Source organism: Ascaphus truei, chromosome 6 (genome assembly GCF_040206685.1).
Source record: "Ascaphus truei isolate aAscTru1 chromosome 6, aAscTru1.hap1, whole genome shotgun sequence".
NCBI lineage: Eukaryota > Metazoa > Chordata > Amphibia > Anura > Ascaphidae > Ascaphus > Ascaphus truei.
The window spans coordinates 75,651,432-75,674,351 of NC_134488.1; the positions used below are offsets into that span (position 1 = coordinate 75,651,432).

The following is a 22,920-nucleotide window of genomic DNA, read 5'->3' on the forward strand; positions in this document are numbered from 1 at the left end:
GTGTAACTTTGGGAAACAATGGGGTAGAATAATGGAACTATATGATATACTCAATAGTAACGAAAATATAATTAACTATGATTATTTCAAAAAATGGTTAATATTCCATTCTATATTCATCCCATCTGGATACCTAGTATTTAGTGTGAATATCCAGTAGGATTCTCTGCTGTCTAGTGTTTTGACAGTATTTCCCCCTCTTTCTTTTTTACTTATCCTCTCAATGCCCACAAATGAGAAGTTGTTTATACCTCCCTGTGGGCATTCCGTAAAATGCTTTGATACTGGATGATTAATGTCTTGTTTGCGAATTAATCTACAATGTTCCTGCATCCTCGTTTTTAATGCCCTTGTAGTCCTACCGACATATCTCCTCCCACAGCCACATGTAATGAGATACACCACAAAGGTGGTGTTGCAATTAATAAAACTATATATGGTATGGCGTCTATGTGGGCTGTGGGAAAAAATATGTCGAGCAGGCTTCATGAATTTACACACACTACAGTGATTACATCTGAATGATCCTTTGGTAAAGAATCGTTCTTGATCTTTCACAGGTGTAGATATCACACTAGGTGATAAAAAAGTGGCCAATGTTTTAGCTCTTCTATATACAAATTTTGGGCCTTGTTTTGTGTAGTCACGGAGTATGGGATCCATTTTAAGTAATTCCCAGTGTTTATTCACAATTTTGTTCACTTGATAACTTGATTTATTAAATTGGGAAATAAACAAAGGACAAGTCCCATCTTCCTTAGTCTCTTTTTTCTTGGTATTAAGGCAAGAGCCATCCCTTACTCTGGATCCGGACGGTAATAAAGTTCCACGTTCAATTTCCGTTACTTCTTGCAATGTGGCTTGGAGTGTCTCACGATCATACCCCCTCTCAATGAATCTATTTGTCAGTTCCTCAGACTGAGTGACAAAATCGCTGTGTGTTGAGCAATTCCTCCTCAGCCTGAGGTACTGACCTTTGGGTATTCCCTTAATAACAGATCTCGGGTGACAGCTGTCCGCTCTAAGAAATGAGTTCCTGGAATTTGGTTTTTTATAAACATCGGATTGTATGGTTTGGTTAATGTCTATATAGAAGAGAATATCCAGGTAGCTTATATGGTGTGTATGATAATTGACAGTGAGATGAATATCTAAAGTGTTGTCATTAAGATAATTAATAAACTCTAATAATGTGTTAGTGCTCCCGTGCCAAATAAAAATAAGGTCATCAATAAAACGTTTATAAAAAACTATATTGTGCCTATATGTGTTTGTGCTTCCATAGATAAAATTATTCTCCCACCACCCCATAAAAAGGTTGGCATAGGAGGGGGCAAAACTCGTCCCCATTGCCGTACCCCGAAGTTGTAAATAAAATTGGTGCTCAAAAAGAAAATAATTGTGAGTGAGTAAGTAAAGTATCGATTCCATAATAAATGTGGTTGTGAGTATAGAACTACCTGGACATTCTATAAAGAGGCGTGCCGATCCTGATTGTGCCCGGCTGGGGCTTGTGAGGGATCCAGGGACACTCTGGCGCGCGGCGCATGCGCGGCTAGATGAAACCCTATTGGTCGGATGACGCGTCATGACGTCATTTTGGCGCGAAAACGGGGCGAACAGCTGCATTTAAACTGACAATTTTACTGTATACAGCACTTCTTGAAAAAGTTCTTGGAACGAAACGCGTTGAAGTTTGCTGCTGTCCCACAACCAGATGTTTGAATAATAAAGGACTTTTAATTGCAAGACCTGCTCTTTCCTCTTTGCTGTGCGCTGCACACCCTGGCTATTGTTTAACAAGTTAACTGGTGATTCCTAGGCTACTTTTAACAAACTTATATACATACATATTTTTGGATTGTGTTTGACATCGGGGGGGGGGGTTAAAAAGCAGGATGTTGACTATTTACTGTTTAGCTGGTTAACTGGTGATTCCTCAGCTACTTTAAGCAGACATATATATACACATGTTTTTGAATTGCGTTTGACCTCAGGGGGGGGTTGCAGGGGCGCGGGGGGCACGGGGGGGAACGGAGGGGGGCGCGTGGGGGAAGCTGAATCTAGAGTATAACATAGGGTATTCCTCAACAGATGTTAGACTAAGCTAATAACCAGCAGGTGCGCCGGGATCAGCGCTGTGAAGCGGCAGGCTGGAGCCTTCACCCGCGGATCGTATTCAGACAGTCAGTGGGGAGAAGGGGGGTCATGGAGCTCATATCTCCTCACTCCCCGTCCAGGCACCTCTCCCTCCCGCCCCCCGACCCCCAACACAGACCATTCGCCGAGGATCTCCATGGCTGCAGGCAGTATCCTGGGAGCTAGTGAGAGAGCAGGCCCGCTGCCCGGACGTTTCTCACTGTCAGGACCGGGAAAGTTGGAGGGCCATGAAGTGCCTGCTTCTGCGGTGTCTGCGGCTGTTCCTCTCTCTTCTGCTCCTGTGTGGGTTCATTCGGGTTGGCTCCGGGGATGCCGCGATCAGTGAGGCTTCTTCAGAGTGGTCCGGTCGGGGGTCCACCTCTTGGCATTGTAGCTGGGCTGATCCTCGGCTAGTTCCTGAACTTCTCACGGGAATTGGGGAACAGGGTAGAACGCTTTGGGGATTTACTTAATTCCTGGGTGTGGTGGTCACTTGCGGCTCACCGTGGCTTGATTAGGGGCTTCTTCAGCGGTACGGCCCCTGGGGTCTGCGCTTTCTTCCTTCCAGGAGGGCGGAGGGGACAGGCCAATTGCCCGGACGAATTGATACATTTCTACAGGACGTCTTAAGATGAGAAATTTACCATTTTTATTGGCTATTAACTTGAAAGGGAATCCCCAGCGGTACTTGACTCCCTCCTCACGGAGGAGGGAAGTCAGGGGTCGGAGCTCACGGCGGCAGGCCATTGTGATCTTGGACAGATCATTAAATATCTGCAGGGGCTCGTTCTCAAACTGTATGTAGTCCTTCTCGCGGCAGGCTCCTATGATTTTGTCCTTCATGGAGTAGCTGTGCAGGCGGATTATTACATCCCGCCTGCGACGGGGGTCATCAAACTTAGGTCCTAGGGCACGGTGAGCCCGATCGATCTCCGTGTCTCATTCATCTAGGTCTCCACAGATTGAGTTAAAGAGTTTCTTGAGGTATGGGCGTAGGAGGTCAGGGAGGACCGACTCAGGGATGTTTCGGATTCTCAGGTTCTGTCGTCGGTCCCTGTTTTCCTGATCCTCCAGCCCGTCTTTCAGGTAGGAGACTTCTTCTCCCAACTGGATAATTTCTTCCTCTGCCTCTAATTGGCGGTGTAAGGCCTCTCCCAGCCTAGTTTCCAGTTTGGAGGTTCTCTCTGTGAGGCCCGTAATCTCCTGCTTCAAGCTCTGCAACCGCATTTCTGAGGTCAGCCTGTAGGGAGGTATGGAGCTTGTCGTGCATGGAGGCGAAAAGCTCTTCCATATATTCACAGGTGAGTCCTCTTTCTGGCTCCGGGCTCTCCTTTGGTCGGCCACTTTTGGTCCCTGTAGCTGCAGGACCGTGTGGGCTTGACGCCATCTTGGCTTTCTTCAGCTGTCTCCATGTTTCTCTGGGACGGAGTGAAATATTTTATGACCCCTTGGGTTTGTTGCTATCTTTTTGCTCTGTTGGCCATTGCTGGTCGTTTGGCTGCCCTAAGTAGGCTTTGGGGGGGAAAGCAGCCCGGGGGAAGAGCGCTAATTATATGTTTTATATGAGAGGGTCCGTGGAGCTCTCTCCTCACGCAGCCATACCGGGTGACGTCACCGGAAGTCCCCCGTTTTTTAGATGTTATTTTTAATTATGTTTTTGTATATTATGAATTAAAGGTTTATGTGAGGATTTTAAGTATTTGTATAAACATTATATGTGTATACTAATCAGGCAATTTTGTTGGGAGGTGCCTTGTGTTTGCAGCTTAGCACTTTGCAATTAGCATGAGCAGCAAACACTATTGGTTGAGGCTTTTATTCTATATGAACACTTAGTATGACCCCAGAAGAAGTCATTTTGATGAAATATGTTGGGCCTTTTGATCCTTTGAGGCCACCGTATCAACCCTCTAAGGAATCCTGATTGGGAGACACCAACGGAAGAAACTACAGCTTGTTCCTGCTTTTGCATGCGGAGTAGCTGAGCAGCTGATTCGGGAGCAGTCACCACGGGAGGAGGGTTGAAGTGCACCCAAAGTCACTTCTTGCTCATATACCAGCAGGGAGAGTGTGAGTTTGTTACCATTCCCCTCTGTGTTGTTTGTCTTCATGAGTAAATGTTAATACACATACCCTCTGCATTTGTGTTCTTGTCTTCATATGAGGTTAACTAGGAGTCCGCAGACCTGAGGATTTCACTATATGGAGCAACAGTAATTTTTGTATTTCAGTGCTATTTATCACTGGGTTTATTTGCACATTTAACTGTACACTTTTTGTCACTTTTTGCCACAAGCACTTTTTGGTTTAGGTTGTTAAGCTGCGGTTTGAGGAAACCGCTGGTGTTCAGGCAGCAGCTTGACTTTATCACTATATTTGTTGCGCTTTATAACGTTTTTGTTTCAATGTATAAAGATGAATCTGCTTCCTCATATCCTGTACCTCTTTCAAACATTACCAATACCAATTGTAAAAAGGGATATACTTTCTATCAAATCACTAATCACCAAGTTTCTTTGAAACTACAAAAAAAGAAGAAGAAACAAAAAGATTCTGGTAAGGCCAAACATGGCGGGTGGTCTATCAATGCCATGCCTGATGTCTTACTATAAGGCAGCCCAACTTAGCCAACTGATTCAGTGGCATTCTGATCCTGGTCTCAAAAGATGGACCTCAACAGAAAACTTGGTAAACCACCCAGTGGACCTAAATCATCTAATCTGGTTCCCCTGTAAAACCAGAGAAAGAGTTGATTATATTCTACCCACAATGCGTAACTCGCTAAAGATCTGGGACGCTACAAAATATAAATTCACTCTAACATCCAAGAACTCACTAATGACCCCTATTCTCAATAATTCTGATTTTATCCCTGGCCTAAAATATAATGATTTCACCCTTTGGACACATGCAGGCATCTCAAAACTAAGGGATCTAGGCCTAGATGGGAGTATCAAATAATTTTAACAAATTAGAGCAGAAAAGGATATTCCCAACTCTGAATTTTTTCGGTATTTTCAATTAAGGGCATTCTACAACAAAACCCACCCTTCAGACCCCTTAACAAATTTTGAGAGACACAAGCACGCAAGTCCTTATATCCCAGATATACAAGGAATTAACTTTTACAGCAGAAGAAGCTGCGAAAAAATGTAAGTTTATGATCCAGTGGGATGAAGATCTGGGGAGGTGCTAGAGGAAGAAACATGGAATAAAATATTCTTGGCAGTCGCTAAGAGCTCAATATGTACGACCCTAAAAGAGGTACTTACAAGATGTTATCTCACTCTTTTGAAATTATCCAAATTTGTTCAAGGATACTCGCCACTCTGCCCCAAAGGGTGTGAAGCATAAGCTACGTTATTACATACTGTATGTGGTGGACTTGTCCACACGTAGCCTCTCTGTGGAGGAAAATAAGGAACTGTCTGAGAAGGATCTTGAGTCTAGATCTAACATTTGATCCATGGTTGTTTCTGCTAAACAGGCCACTCAAATGGATACCTGGAACTGACCTATCTTTAATCCATAATTTTACAACCACAACTAGATGCGAAATAGCCTCTTTGTGGAAACAACAAGAGGTCCCCCAAATCTCAAATTAGGAATTGAATTTGTTTTGTATGCCAGATGGAAAAATGTACTAGTTTATTAAATGACACGGGTATAAAATTCCCCAAAATTTGGCAACCTTGGCTAGCACAATCTGATATCCAGGGCGTAAACCCAGCAACAATCATGCTCTGAGACTGTGAAATGTAGAGAGGGATCCCCCTCTGGCCCAGACATCACCCTGTATTAGAATGTACCTCTCTGGGGTGCAAACTGGCGTTGGAGTTATTACAGTATATATAGAGCCGATAATATAGGATTATACCGCCGCCTCCCCCCTAATATCCCCTATTAGACATCTCTTTTCTAATGTAAGCATGCTTAATTTGTACAGCCTTTCTTAATATGTCAGACATTTCATCCCCTGAATTAATGTTATATGTAATGTTGATGATATGTGTTAGTGTGCTTTACACAGGTGGGTTTTTGGGCAGTAATTTGTAAAACTATTTTGGATCCAATCTTCTAATATTTTACATTATCTGACAAGAGTTAAGATGATAAATTGAACATTAATTAAATTGTAGAGAATTTGAACTTTTTTGCCCTTCAAAATATGTGTTGCTAAGTGTTTAGAGAAACAGGAACACTTAACAAGCAAATGCAACATAGTTACCAAGTATCTGGGATTATCTTCAAATACATTAAGCGCCAGCACCCATTCCAGAAAAAAACAGAATGTTCCGAAAAACAAAAATGTTGTAGAACAAGTGGCTGCTTTATATAGAGTTTTGTTTCCCTATTTTGTTTGTCTTTTCTGAACATGTATAATGTATATTTCCCATGATTGCTGTGCATAATAAAGAAACACTTGCAGTTGCAAATTACAGCTCATCTACCTCATAAAAGGAAACCATTGACTGGCAGAGACTTCTGGGAAATCTGCACCTTATGGTGCCATATATTTCTCCACAGGGGAGCAGGAACACTAACGTAGTAGGTGCTGTGTGTGTCTGTGTGCGTGTGACTGCATGCATAATAGGGCTATAATTATGAAGCTCGAGGAGTGTGTTTTTGTTTAAAAAATAAATAAATACAACAACAAAAAAGATGTATCTATCTTGATATAATAAGAATAAAACAGGCTAGGGAATCGTTCAGACATTTTTTTTTTTTAACCTTTATTGTTTCGATATAGGCATGTAAATATTGTATTTTTAGGTTTATTATGGTAAACAAGAGGTTAACATTTTTTGCTAAATGTACTTTTACCCTTCTTCACGCTGGCAATGAAGGCCTTTGTCATAAAAAGTGAAGATTTCATGGTTTAATTTGCAGGCCAGGTAATCAAACAATTAAGAAAAAGCTTTTTGTTTTTCAAGAACCAACTTGCTGTAACTGCTTATATCAAAATGAAAGGGAAGGGTCACAGATACCGAACGGTGTTATTATTAACTGGTTGGCCAAGCTTCAAAGCTCATCATATAAATTCTGTACAACCGTAATTCAATGGTTTACTTGGGTGTTAGTACTGTATATCTTTATCAGCAAAGGCTAAAAGGAACTAAAAGTGATTTATGTTCTATACAACTCTTAGTGATGTAATAAATAAATCTGTGAATGAACATGGTTGTCATAGTGTAAAAATGATTAGAATTTCACTAAGACAGATATCTGAAACTCTCTTTCACCTTCTAGATTAACAAGGGGTCCATTACATTATACAGTATATGTATACGTCCAAGGAGTTATTCTGAATATGACAACACCAGTACAGTTAATCTACTAACTACTGGGAGAGGGTTATTTATTATTTTATACTCCCTGATTAAATTGGAAATGAAAGCATTTTCCTGTACCAGACATCGTCATAAAGCTGTCCCTTCTCAAGGGACTTTGAGCAGCAAAAGGATGTGAACTTTCTCTTAGAGCAAAATGTTTGGACGTATAAAGATCCGGTATGAAATTCACATGAGAAATTCATTTTGGGGAAACACTGTGGGACTTGTATACTAAATTCATATTTGAATTTTTATTGTGGGTCAAAATTTTAGTGCTAAAAAGTAGTACAACATGTTTTCTTTTTCTTCCTACATTAATAAACAAAAATTTGCTGCGAAAGGTGTTAGGAAAGACATCATTAAACAAGTAAGACAATCATAAGACAGTCACAGGACCTGTCCAAAGGTTACGTTATTGGAGTATAACAAAGAAATATTTCCATCTAATTGACCAAGTAATTATTGTGAGTAAACATGTATGTGTATGTGTGTTTCTGATATAGTGGTTGTATATGGGATTTTGTCTTACCCCTTACACTGTAGTTGCTCTATAACAAATCCCTATCTGTGATCTGTGTTTAATCATATATTTCAAAACATGCACATGTAAGTCTTTATGTACATTTTTAAAAACATTGTAGCAACTCTTAAAACTTTTCACATCAGTGACTGAACATTATGCCATTGTAACATCTTGTACATTTTCTGGACGGGGAACAAAATCCTTATAATTATGAAATTACCTGGCCTTACAACATTGTTGTCCGTCAGGGGAAGCTCTTTTTTCAACTTGCGCTGTTTGGACAATTGTTCCGATCTGGAAAACAGAAACACATCTACTATTCATATCTTGCTCCAATTGAGTGCTGCCTACACGCCATACTCTTTGTAGAAACACATCTATAATACAAGATATCCACAAATAATTATATGATAATGATATTTCATATAGCATTTTTCTCCCAATGGGACTCAAAGAGCTTCACCATTACAATATAATGTGTGGTACGTAGCAATGAACATAGAGTTTTATCAGCGCCTGTCCCAAAGAGCTTACAATATATGTGTAATGCCTGAGGCGCAAGGAATTAAAGTGGCTTGTCTAAAGTTACAAGGTGTTGACACTGAGATTTGAACTGAGCTCCCTTGCTTCAGTCGGTGTCATTGTGTTCAGAGTCCCTGCCCTTGCTCACTACCACTCCTTCATCCTTTTAAAATAGTTTTTTAGCACGACATGTTCCTGGTAAAAAAAAAAAAAAAACACACCTCACTCTGTAGTAAAAACATAGGTGGTAAGGAAAGAAAGAATCTTTTATTTCAACAGGAGCATTACCTTAAATTAACCACGCTAGGTTCTTCTAGTATTTTTAAAATATTATGGATGTGTATGTAAATGTATAGTTATTTAACCCCATATACAGCTCAACCCCCTTTATAACACTGTGCTTGGGGTCCAGAATCGCATCGTGTTATAAGCGGATCGCGTTAGAAATAATGTACAATTGTATGCATTGTACAATAAAGTATTTAAGATACCAATAATCGTGTCGTAAAGTATGCATAAATACGATAAATTGGGAGCCATGCGTGCAGCGCACTTTAAGCGGATTCGCGTTGTAACGGATCGCGCTATAACGGGGTTGAGCTGTAGTACTTGTTTCATTAAGTAATCAAAAATCTCACTTATATTTACTACTGAGATTTGAATCTCACCTCTGTGAGATATTGAATAAAGGCAAATTAATAGAAGAAGGAAGACCAAAAATGAACTGCTGGTCAAGTCTACAAGATACAGACAAACCACTTCAAGCTCCGGTTTGGAATAGTTTGGTTTAGTTTATATGGGTTTATAAGATGTTTGAAGGAGGCTGCACTGCGGTTGGCGGCGGTGAGGCAAATTTGAGGGGTCAAATGGCTTCAGCGTTGAAGGGGTTGGGACTGGTTAGTTTATCCCTGGTGGTCAATATTGAGAAATGGGAGGGGTCCAAAGGATGCATTCCTGGGTCATGCAAGATGCAGCGGGCCAAGGGGTGTATTCCTAAGAAAGAACCCAGTTGTTACGAACCAGGAGTGCTCACTGGGTCATGTAGTGGAGATGAGCATAATAAGGTTCAATGGGTGGGCTACTTGTTGACCAGTTCCAGGAAGTTAGTTTAAGTTTAATAAATGGCTGTGGCCATTTGTACCCAATCAAAGCATTTGTATTTATTCTAACCGAATTATCTATATTTATTTGGGTGGGTTAGTCAACAGAATGGGCAAGAATCGAGGGTACAAGGGTCATGAGATGTAGTACAGTCAACATTGCTTTGTGCTACAACTTTTGCCCTTTATTTGTCCCAACAAATCCTCCACATCTGAAGTGGCATACTGTAAGTCGAATATACTTCATCAGATGTAAGAAACTGTTCTTACATATACCGCAGCTCTGCTCCACAAAACGGAGCAGTGCGTCTTAACAAACTTTTCTATACGTTGATACAGAGAACCCTGAAGAGTTAACATTTATTTTTAAATTATCGAAACCCCCTTCAACGGAGGCTGCAATAACTTGTACCACATGGTCTGTAGAAAGTATGCATTAGGTTTTACGAGCTCCTCTAGTAGTAAATGAGTTAAATGAAATACAAAAAAAAAAAACTGGGTTAGGAAAAGGTCAACAAAATATCATATTTGATGCAGTCTGCTGGATGAACACACCAAGTGCCTTTATGCCACGATTTTACCACTCTCTTCTTAAAAGCAATCCTATTTTCCAACCGTCTGGAAATAATGGCACAAGCCTTGAAAATGTATTGATTTTTTTCTTCTTCTTAAAGCAGCTAAAAAACAAAAAAGATGGTGCAAACAGGAATGATGGCACTGCCGCACACTCGGGCATATGGATCAGTGTAGGATCATTTTGTTTTTTGATGGAGGGGGGGGGGTTAGGGGGGGAATAGAAATGTGTTTGTGCTAAAATTATGATAATTAAGGACTGCATATGTGGCATATCATTTAGGTTCAAAATTAAACCCTAACGGAAAGTTACTTTTCATCTTAAAGGCTTACAGTAGTTATATTATAAACTGATTGGTACACACCAATCACAAATCTTGTGAGCTCTCACTGGAACCAGTAATGTGAAGGCGGTGGTGGTGGTGAACTCTTCACTCTTCAGCTATATATAGAATACTGATACAGTATGTGATTTGGGATCCAACGGAGAGTTCTTCTTTTAGAATAATATGACAGCAGTTTGTTGCCTTACTAGTTATACTGTACGTGTCCCATCCCAAAAATCCAGCATTCTAATCACTTTAATTAGAACTGTTTAACACAAAAGCAAATAGGTAAACTGGTAGTAGGACAGAATGCAGTTTTGTTCATAAATCAACATTCTGTTTCACGGAAAAAGTTATAATTAACCCAATGCAGAATTCAACATATCACAGTAATAATATTACTATACATTTGTATACAGTAACATCAACAATGCAATACTTATCCTGACTATTATGCTGATTTTCTGTAGTGTGAAACCTTGGAGCTCTGTAGCACAGAGTAATGAGCCAAAGCCATACAATTGTCTTTTGTGATAGCAGTGGTTTCTCTATAGGTTATTGAAGGGAATTAGAAATCTTAAACTGAAGATGCATAATACATCTAATTATCAAAGAATGATTGTAGTAGATATCCAGGATCTCACTACTATTTTAATTTACATAATCATACTTTCAATTTTAAAACCTTATGTGTGTGTGTGTGTATATATATATATATACATGTATATATATATATATATATATATATATATATATACACACACACACACACACACACACACTTTTTATTTGCTATATATATAAAACACATCTCTTCCTTTTGTTAGTATAGCATCAACATAGTAAATCTTTATAAAGTAAGGTCCATATATCATAGAAATAAGCTCTCATACTCTTAGGCAGACTGCCACTATATGTTTATTGGCACTTCATCCAGTGCATGTCTGTATTTGCATTTATTGGTGTGCTATTTTTGCCCTTCTTTTCTCTAATAAAAGGAAGGTTAAACTCATTACTGAAACAGCCTTCACATAGAGAAGGAGAGGGGGAGGATAGAGAAGGCCAGGGTGGGGGAGAGAAAATGAGAGGTGGAGGGGGGAGAGAGAAAAACAGAGGGGAGGAGAGATGAGCGAATTATTTTAATTATTATTATTTTTTTTAACATAGAATTGAAGCAGGAGGTCTCCGGAGCTGAACCCCATTCATTTCAGCTCCAGGAACCCCCTGCTTCCAGAGATACTTCCCTCCATATGGGGTACCGGTAGCAGCTCCGGGTGGGCTGTGTGTGCATAACTAAATAGTCACACGGGCCAATAGGAAGCCGTGACATCATCCCTTGTGGCTTCCTATTGGAGCAGGTGACCAGGACCTTTAAACTTACCGGAGATACAGGCCCCCAGTATGGAGTTAAGTATCTCAGGAAGCAGGGGTCCCCGGAACTGAAGTTAATGGGGTTTAGCTCCAAAGACCCCTACTTCAATCTAATCACAAAACAAAAAAAATGCAAGAAATGCAACCTGGAGTGCTGCTTTAAACTTTCCAAATACCAAAATATATCAGGGGCTATGTACTGTACTAAGCATTGCAAACGGCTTTTTTTTAGTGCAAAAATAGCAAACTCGATTTCAATTGTAGGCTAAAGGGATGTGAGTGTGAAGAGCACACAGAAAGATCCCCAAAAAGGCGCACCGCAGACCTGAGTGGTCCCACAATCTCTAATCGATTTCAATTGTGCATGTGTGTGCCTGTGTACTAACCTCAAATTTCGGTGTCAGCTGCATAAAAATGATTTCACATTTTTTCAGAAGTAAATGGTATATACTAAAAAAAAATATTTTTTTGTCTGCCAAAAATTTGAGAAAGTGAGTCAAAATTGTCCGTCAAATTCAACTTGGCATAAACCATAAAAATACTCTTTATAGTATTAGCACAGAATGAAATTGCTCTGTATCGAAACAAACATATTTAACGCAGCACTGATTTTTCATTATATAGATGAACAAAATGTATTATTTATGCAGTATGCCCAATATAACTAATAATACACTAATATTTCTCATTTCTAATGCTAGTTATAAAAAAATACAAATAATTCTGTTTTAATTTAAATTGTATCAATCAGGTATTCAATCAGGTATGCAACATGACGTAATGTGTCAAGATTAATTTAAGTCAACAAATAATGCATGATATGAATAAAGTCTTTATATATACAACAAACATTTTAAGATGATTTTTATAATTTTTTAGCACCAAAATGTTTGATGTACTGTAACACAAAAAAAATATATGTTAATACATAAGCCCCATGATACCCAAACATATAAACAGACTGCCTCTTCTAAATATCACATTACTGAAATATAATCAAATATATACGTATTTTCAGCATTACAGCATTTTGTACTGAAAATGTTATAGATAAACAGTAAAAACCTCTTCTCTACTGGTGGAGATAATATTTTTTTCAGATGTACAACGGAGTCTACTTTACAATTATATATGGTAATTTAGTCCACATAAAAGGAAATTAGCATCACACAACTATACAATGTTTGATTCAAACAAGAACAGTCTGCAGCATTTTACACCAAGCACTCATTTGATCTGGTGTTTTTTTTCCCCAGTAACATCTAGAAGAAAAGAAAAACATCTTCCAACCTTGACTTTCTGGGTTATAACTCAAAAGCATAAATACTGTTGTGCCGTAAATGGATAATACATTTTATTTTTTTCCCTACCATTTATGTGTATATCTTTATTTTTATAGTGCCAACAGTGTACTGAGCGCTTAACAAAGAGAATGCAGTACAGGGAATTATAACAATACAATAAGTGCTGCAAAATCAGACAATAGGAAAGGAAATCCCTGCCCTGGATAGGTTTATCATCTACAGTATGTGGTATGTTGGGAGACTTACAGAGACAGCAGGTACCATGCTAAGAAGTGGTGCGTTTGACAATGAAGCTCTATATTTCAACCAGCAGAACGTGAGACTTTCTGCTTTCTGATGTTGGTTGTGTCGGCTATTTGTATATTCTTCAACGCGTGGCTCCAGGTGATGCATTTCCACCATTGGCTCAGCATCTCAGTGGGATATACTTGATGAGTTGTGGGTCCCTTTCTGTCTCTTTCTGTAAGAATAGACTCACTGTGCTGTATGCCGTCTATCTTTCTATTGTGATTCTGCATTAGTAAGGGTAGATGTAATCTATCTTTGCTTTCTCTTTCTCTTCCACATCTGGGTGACAATGACCATTTCTTTTGGGAAGGACGTGTAATGAAGTAAGGAAGAGATACTGAAACTGCCGATCATGTGGAATGTATGCTAAAAGATACAGTATAACCAACTTGAATGTTTTCTCTACAAAAGGCTGTTTAGAACTGTACTAATGTTTCAACGTAATGCATATGGGATACAAAGAAAGACTACTTCAACAAAGCAACATTCCCTCAAGACGACTATAAAATGTTATTTTACACAACATCTTAGTCACAATAACACCAGAGAATGGAGATCATTGCGGCGATGGAGTACAAAGGTGATCTAAACATAAGTTTTAAGCATTTAGACCAGTCCTTAACTGTTCTCTAAAAATAGGTACTGGCCATTAATGTTCCAACACAATCACACTTTGCATGTAAAAATTTCATGATGAAAAATTAAAGCAAAAGATACAAACTGCTTCATTTTAAATGGGAAAAAAAGGCCTCAGATACATCCCAGGAGTCATGTTAAAGATTCAGAAGTCAGAGCTAGGAGGGGAATGAAGATAAATAATTTAGCACTAAGAATAACTAAAACCTGTCAGTCTGCCAGCTTTAAGGGAAATAAAAGGGTTTACAAGAATCCTAAGAGTTTTTACAGAACCCCCAGGGCTTTAGAAAATAAATCCAGAACAAGAAAAGAGTTCAAAAGTATTGTGCTCAAGTACATTCTAAAAGGCACTGATTAAAAAGCGAGAACAATGGCACATACATTAGCAGAAAATGATGCCATTCCTTCAGGATTTATATTAAATATGTTTTGCTAATTTGCTGAAAGGCCACTATATAAAGGTACATAGTTTCATAGTTATCTGAGATTTTCTCTTTGAAAGAAAAATAATTATTTACACGTACAGTGAGTTTTATATCCTTACATCTAAAAGAACTAACACGCACGATATATTCCTACATATACTGTATGTATAATATGACAGACCAAAGGGGAATATGAGATATTATCAATTTTAGTGCATCTTCTGCCACTATCAAAGTGCCCCCCAAAAGTTTGTTGTGGGAACAATACATTGTGCTTATTTTATTTCTATTTTTCATAAGAAATAATCAGCATTTAGTCACACCAGCTGCGCGCCTCGTATTCAGCATCCATTATCAAAGTAGTCAAAAGCCTATCAATTTGGAAGGCAATGCTTCAGTGTGAAAGATTTAGGCCCATATTTACTAAGTGCTGGTCTACCACAAGATAGCTTCTGGCACTGGAGGACCCTTTTAGTCTATCCACCTACATGGACCATAAGGTGACATCCACCGCTGGAAGGTCTCCTGTGGAATAGCACCACTTAGTAGATATGGGTTGTAATCACCATACAACGCATCAAAGCATTGTTTAAAATGATAGTAGAACAAATGTGCATTGTAAAATGTAGTAGTAAAGCTGCAGCTGCAGCATCATTCTCTTCTAGGTACTAGGCATTACAGGCCTTATCTGTAGATGGGGCAATATGTTTCCTGTTAAGAATGGCATTTTGCCATCACATGCAGTGTCTATTATTTATTGGAATTGAGGCCCATTGTTATAGATGGGGGGGCCAGCTGCACTGTAAAAGCATTAAACCACACAATATTGTAAAGGGAAAACAGCATACAGCTAACACCATTTCAAGAACGTGTTGATTAAAGACGTTAAAGTAAGTTAATTTAATGTTTTATTAATCTTTTCAATAATAGTTATTACCTAGTCACATATGACACATTTTTTAAAGCAAGCGTCTTATCAACATGACATGACATTGAAAATGTTTCCAAAGAGATGCTTTTCGTTAGGATGCTTTAGACTTCACTTCCTTTCATAAAATCTGTAAAAGCCAATACAGGTTCAATGATGTATAACTAACATTTCTGCATTTTGCTTCTGACCAATGCAATGATTCTCAAATGCTGGTCTTGATGCCCTTCAAAAGCTAGACTGGTATTCCAGGGGATTTCACTTTGTTATGGAAGCCAGGTGCCATGCTGCTTTTCATGCACAGAAAGGAGTCTCTTGGGTTTTCATGCTTGAGTTTATACTCTCCATCAGTGACATGTTTCCTTTGGGGGCTTTAATTGAAGTTATGACCTTAATTGCCAGATTTATGAAGGAGATACCACATGCTGTGCCAAACTGCATTGCGCATGCACCTGACATTTATCTGTAGGTATGAGTCATCTCAATTCTGGCAGAAAATGTTTGCATTCAGCATTTTGCTAAATACAGTACACCTTGCTGAACATGTAATGCAAAATACACTTCGGCTAGTGGATCTGGCAATTCTTATACTGTAAAAGTCTTCTTGACTGTAAACTGGGGTAAACTGGCACGAGGCATTCTTATGTGATGTAGGATATATTTGTTGTCTTAAACTATAAACATATGTGAGGGACACTGATATCATTACAAGTCTGTCCACATAAGGGATCTATCTCTGCCAGACTTTGATAAATAGCCCCCTTTTGTGTTGCTAAAAGTATCCCAGATGCAAAACTGAGAGGGAAGGGTAGCATCAGATTTATCATATAAAAAAAAGATAGTATTTTTTTTCATCTGATAAATCTTGTACAGTGTTTGTCCTAGTTTTGCAGTTCATAGATTTTGATAAATATCCCCAAATATTCCTATAGAAAAAATAACCATAGAATCCTGATAAGAAAGAGGAGTACGGGTTCAGGCTCCGACCCAATATAATAAAAGATGGAGACGCCATTGATAAGTATGTAGAGGTAAAGACAGATAGCACCATCTCGATTTAGCAATGTATTATGTTTTTAAATGACAAAACCTGAAGCATTCAAATATCTAGTGATATAAAATGTTGGTAATGTTCTCAGGTTGGATCTTTCTTTCGATCAAGGCAGTTTCGCTTCAAAACAATAGAAGGAAAGCTAGCAACACGTCTGTTAATGTTTCCTTTCTGATGCACAAACTACATAGTATATGGATACGTTTTAAAGAGGAAATCCATGCTATTTTGTTTTCTTTCATTTTTTTTAAATACAGGATTCTAGCAGGGGGCCTCCGGAGCTCAACCCCATTAATTTTAGCTCTGCGGACCCCTGCTTCTGGAGGTACTTTCCTCCATAGGGGATGCCAGTAGCCACTCTGGGGTTTACATTATGGCTGCTTTTCAAAGCTTCTGGGCCCTGCGGGCCAATAGGAAGCCGTAATGTCACCCGGTGCGACTTCCAATTGGCCCATTTGACGCGGGAGCTTTAAACTGCAGAAATACCGACACCCCCTTCACAGGTAAGTATTTCCGGAAGCAGGGAGTCTGTGGAGCTTGGAGCTAAAATTAATGGGGTTCAGCTCCGGAGACCCTCTGCTTCAACCCTGCATTAAAAAAAATTAAGAAAAAAACCCAGCATGGATTGCTCCTTTAAGGAGCTAACCTTATTCCTTCATCAGCTCTGAAATACTAATATTAACAAGTTATCAGGGGCTACTCCTCAACCAATAGCTACATACAATAGCTACTTAACTGATGACATGTAAAATAATGTATTGTACTAATGTACTAAAAAGATCAGTTGATGGATTTTGGGATTGCTTAGGGTTAAATGTTCATTTTAGATCTCCCTCCATAGAGCAGTCACAGGTGTCTGTGCAATGAAAGTACTGTAGAAATGCAAATCCTACACTGATTTATTGATCCCAGGTTGGGAATTGGATAAGAGAATAAGCAGTTGAGCAATACTTTACATGAAAGTAGATGTGATCATGTGCCAACTGAATTATGTTCATCTCCTGCCGTCCTGCAGGTTTAATTAAAGGAAGAAATAAATGAAGAGATAAAAAGAAACCAAGTGGAAAGTTTGGGATTTAAATCTTTGTATTCCCTATTTATAGCATCCGAAAGTAAAAGAAGGTAAATATAGTGAAATTGTGCATGGCTCTTATTATCAAGTGTCATGCATTGTTACATGATGCAGCTTTATGATATTAAGCCCACATTATTTTACACTGTCTTTATCTTATATTCTCTCCATAATGAGCATATGTTAAATACTGTACAATGCAACTAATACGATTTGGCTTGTCATATGATGGATAACAACATGTTTAGATAATAGTTCTTAATACCTGTTTTCAATCCTCCCTGACTGTATACCCAACGAAAGTTACAGCAGCCACACCTATCATTTGTGGAAGGTTCTCCAATCTATCGCAGGGCCTGTGCTGCCTGTTCACCCATGTACAGTATTATAATTAAAAGCACAGTGCTTCATCAAGTCACTTTAAAAGTGTAATTTCTGAAGCTTAGTTTTGAGAATTTCCTTTTTTTGTAACCCTCCCACCTTCCCTCTCAGCCCTTTAAAAAAAAAAAAAAAAAAAAGTCATATCTACGATATACGGAGAGGTAATCGAGTCTGCAACTTCAAGGCAACAAATGCCATCATTCCGTACCCAATGGAAAAGGGACCTTGGGGAGACCTTGGAGGACGAAGAATGGAATACTATATTCTTAGGAGCCGCAAAAAGCTCAGTATGCACCACACTGAAGGAGAACGCATATAAAGTTCTTATGAGATGGTACCTCACCCCACTCAAATTATCTAAGTTTATACCAGGGTCCTCCCCACTGTGCCCTAAACAATGTGGAGGAACAACTGACCTGTTACATATGCTGTGGTCCTGCCCGCGGATATCCCCGATATGGGAAAAGATCAGAAATTGGATCCAGAGAATATTTGATCTCACTATTCCCCCAGACCCGTGGCTGTTTCTCCTGAACAGACCCCTAAAGGGCCTATCAAAGTCAAACAACAAACTAATTGCACATTTTGCAATAGCCACGCGGTGCGAGATCGCAGCATTATGGAAACGCCCCGACATTCCAATTATCCCAAAGATTCGGAATCGTATTTGGTATATCTGCCAGATGGAAAAGCTAACAAGCTTAGTTAATGATACTGGCGACAATTATCTAAAAGTTTGGGCTCCTTGGCTAGCTCAGACAGACATCCCCGGGATAGAGCGTAACACAATCTGGCTATAATAGTAATAGATGCGTTCTCCTTGGGTGAAGAGAAAACAAAGTTTCCATTCGGACCATCACTCTCCTTATGATCAACTACTTATATTATATTTTCACATGGACCACTACGTTGTCCCACAGCTCATGAGCCGTCTCAGTAGACTCCAGAAACCATTGCATCCTCATCCTATAAGCCCCCCCTTCCCTCTCTCCGTTCCCCTATACCCCCCCACCCCGCCTTTTTTTTAATTTTTTTTATTTTTATTATTTTTCTTTTCCCTCATTTATAACAATTATCATTTTATCCCTGTTACACATAACATGAATTACGATCTTCACCCACGCGGTTGAGTAGGGCTCGAAATACCGCGTAGGCTTGATAGGTATGTTATGCTTATGTCATTGTACATTTTATGCTACCCTGTTCAATATGTATTTGATTTTTTTTTCATGTATACCATGCATTTACCCACTAATAAAATACAAGTTATAAAAAAAAAAAAAAAAAAAAAAGTGATGCTCTGCACAGAAAACTTTAATCATTTTTCTGCAGAGGGACTGCAGAGATACAGTATCTACTTGTATTTTTCCATCACAGAAAAATGGCAGCCATTTCTGCCACTGGAAATAAAGATTTTGCTACCTAATGTGTACATTGTGATTTTTTTTAAAAGTGTATTGCTTTCCTGCCTCTCTCATCTAACATTTGTTTTACTGTTCAATAATCTGATTGACATTGACATTAATTCCTGCTAAATGTGTATAAATTAGTCATTCTTACAGGAGTATTGCACGAATGAAGAATGAGAAGATAGAAGAATTGTAAAGGAGAAGGGCTTAAGAGAACAGAGTTTAAAATGAAGGTGACAGTACAACATGCAATTAATATTTTAAAAAATCAGGACAAGGTTGCAACATGCTCCTTTTAGTGAGGTACTAATATTTTCTATAAACAAAGCTTTCCTGATATCAGAATAACTGTTGACTACAAATACAGTCAAACGTTTTTTTTTTTTTCTGTGATATTATATTTCTCGCCTTGAATACAAAAACTTGAATCAGGTTCATGTTGTAAAGAGAATAATGAACAATTTTTAAAATGGATTTCTTCCTCCCCCCATTTAGCGTTTCTATATGTAGTTCATGTTGGGAAGCAAAATGTGTTTCTTGAAGGTTACAGACATCTTTGGAGAACCAGAAAGTTTAAGATACTAGTTTCCAATAACCCATTGAGAAAACATGACCACATACAAATGCAGAATAATTCAGTGCTCTTTGGTTATTGCACTGTTTACAATGCATCTCTAGCTTGGTTCTCTCAGCTGCCAGAGGAAACATGTATTTTATGCTTCTGAAATAAGAATGATTTTTTTTAAAGCTCTATTAGTTGTCATTTGTGCAAAACACCTTCTGCAACACTCAGTTTGGAGAAACCACAAGACTAAGAGAGAATGTAGTCTCCTGCGTTAGCTATCTAACAGCATCTTTATCCTTGTTATTTGCGTAAGGCAAAGACATATGAGCCTTATGAATAAGTAAAGAATACTTTCCTGGGTTCACTTTCCTTACATTTAGGTTTGTCTAGTTTCCTTTTAAAGGTTGTTTCTCATACATCATATAGTGCACTTACATACTTTCCTGCCACTATTAACATTAGTTTCCAATACATAAGTGGGAAAATAGTTGATAGAAATATTGCGGAACTGGTGTTTAACAACATAAAAGTATATTACATTTAGCCATCTATCTACTGTAATCCAACTTAATGGGAAGGCGGAAATGCTATCTTCGTATAAAGGGTTAACCCTTTTGCCACTAGAGAGGCATCAATTGCATTGCAGAGTAACGCATTTCTGGTTTCTCTAGCAACTAATCAGTTAATCTTCTGCTTCACCCTGATCCTCCTTCAGCCTTAGAAACTCCTCCATATGCTGCACTCCATTTTATTATTTCTGCATTGCGTCAGAAGGGAAATATTCACACTGAGCCACAGGGATTAAAGACTGAAGCTCCGGAGAAGTCAGATCACATCCGTCATATCCAGCTGTTTTTCATTCCAACCCTTCACACCTGCTTTTATTTATTATTCCTTGCTCGGGCAAGACATGGCTCATTTTTCAACTTTAAAATCTTTACGTGAAGTTGTCTATTTCTGATTGGTCACCTTACAAATATTTAACACAAACTACTGAAACTGTACTTCTATTCGAAAAATATTGTTTACAAATTGTGGCTGGACAGTTTCTGCAGTTAAAAGGTGAGATGGGCAATGACATCATGTTGATTCATCAGACTGCATCATAACATTGCCTTTTAAACAAGTTTACTCACTTTACATAAGTTAGTCTGAAAGTAATAACAACGTTACAATAATAACTTGATTGTATTTTCTCCCAATGGGACTCAAAGTGCTTAACAATTAAATAAAGTGCATAGCATGCTATGGTGGCACAGTCCCTGCACCGACAAGCTTACAATCCATGTTTGGTCCCTGGGGAGTTTCACAAACATCAGTTGTTGGAGTAGAACAGGGGTGACCAATTCCAGTCCTCAAAGGCCAACAACAGTTGAGGTTTTCAGGATATCCCTGCTTCAGCACAGGTGACTTAATCAGGCACAGGGTGATAAGGCAGAGTGACTAGTCCAAGGTTACAAGGAGCTGATACCGGAATTTGAACCAGGCTCCTCTGCTTCACAGTCAGTCATTGATTTCAGAGGCAGTGCTGTTATGCACTAAGCCACTCTTTCAGCCCAGCAGCCTTTTTTCCAGAAGTTTTTGGTGTGTGGTACAAAGCACATAGGATTTTTACAGACACAGTCCCTGCCGGATGAGTTTACAATCTATGTGTTTTTGGTGCGTGAGGCACAGGAAGATAAAGTGACTTGCCCATGGTGACAAGGAGCCGACACTGAACCAGGCTCCCCTGATATATATTCAGTCTCATTGTTTACAGTCAGTGTCCTTACTTAGAGCTCCTTCTCCCTGGTACATGCAGTGGTGGATTTCCCGAAAGGCCCGGGCCTAGTGTGGCAAAATTTGGGGCGGCACACATGTCCACCCCCTATATACAGACGCCGCACTCTCTGGCCTATTGGGTCTGATGACAAGGCACTCACATGTGGTGGCCACCTACTTGCTGCAGCACTCCTTGTCCTTCCAAATCGCAGCATCAGACGTCACCAACGTGAAGTAACACAGCATCCTGTTGCCATGGCAACGTGACGGAGCACCGCCAAATAACGTCATGCCGCCACTTTACCATGGCAACACACCACCGTGTGATGTCACATTGTTGATGTTCGTGGTGTCATTTGACGCTGTGATTCGAAAGAAGGAGGGCAGCAGCAATGGGGTGGCCGCCACATTTAAGTGCCTAGGGGCGGTGGATCTTGAAATCCACAGCTGGGTATAAATAGAATATCCAAAAAGATTAAGCACACCAGGGTTGCTATCAAAAGGTTGGTTTATTGCTCAATCTTCCAATGTTTCGGTCCCATGATGGACTTCTGTCTATCATGGGACCTAAAAAGGTTCCTAAAAAGGTTTGTTGTTCTAAATTAATCATAAACCAGGTGGATTGGTAATGTATCTCAATGCACAGCTGCCTGCCTGTCACTTCCAGGTAGCACACTAGATATGGTACTCTACATCAAAGATAACTGCTTTCTAACTTCTTGAAAGAAAGTAAGAATATCTCAGACATTTTTCATGATTTAATTTGATTAAACTCCTACAGTGCGTGCATACATTTTTAACATTCTTAGTTTAAATACTTGGTCACTTTGGGCAACCCTAGAAACGAGTATGAAGGTTGTTATTCATACTGTGTAGTCTATGGATGGATAAGAGGAGGAAATGGATAGGGTATTAATAGAGGACATCACTAGGATGGCAATTTGAAGGAGAGGTGCAGAAATCATTATGGGACACTTCAATCTGCTAGAGGTGGACTGACATGTGCATTTTGCAGGGTCAGACAGAAGCAGGGACATCCTGGATTCCTTTGTAAGGTGCATCTCTCAAGCAATTGGTGAGAGAACCAACTCGCAATTAACTAATCTTAGAATAAATACTTACCAATGGAGACAGGGCATCAGATGTACTTGTGAGCAAGAACTTGGGTTCCACTGAGCATCAATCAGTGTGGTTTAGTATAAAGACAGAGGGG

At 39.2% G+C, this 22,920-nt stretch overlaps 1 protein-coding gene across 5 annotated transcripts in view; it reads right to left on the reverse strand.

Moving 5' to 3' along the window:
* The window catches only part of MORN1 (MORN repeat containing 1), a 301,250-nt gene that overhangs the window by 18,931 nt on the left and 259,399 nt on the right, over nt 1–22,920 (reverse strand). For 2 of the 5 annotated variants that reach the window (XM_075604857.1, XM_075604856.1), the window contains one exon: nt 8,216–8,289. The exons of 1 other annotated variant lie outside the window; for it this stretch is intronic. In XM_075604857.1, the coding sequence (XP_075460972.1) occupies nt 8,216–8,289 (74 nt within the window). Of the gene's footprint in view, nt 1–8,215; nt 8,290–11,409; nt 11,503–22,920 lie in introns of those variants that run through there. 2 more of the 5 variants (XR_012802222.1, XR_012802221.1) reach the window with 2 other exon arrangements.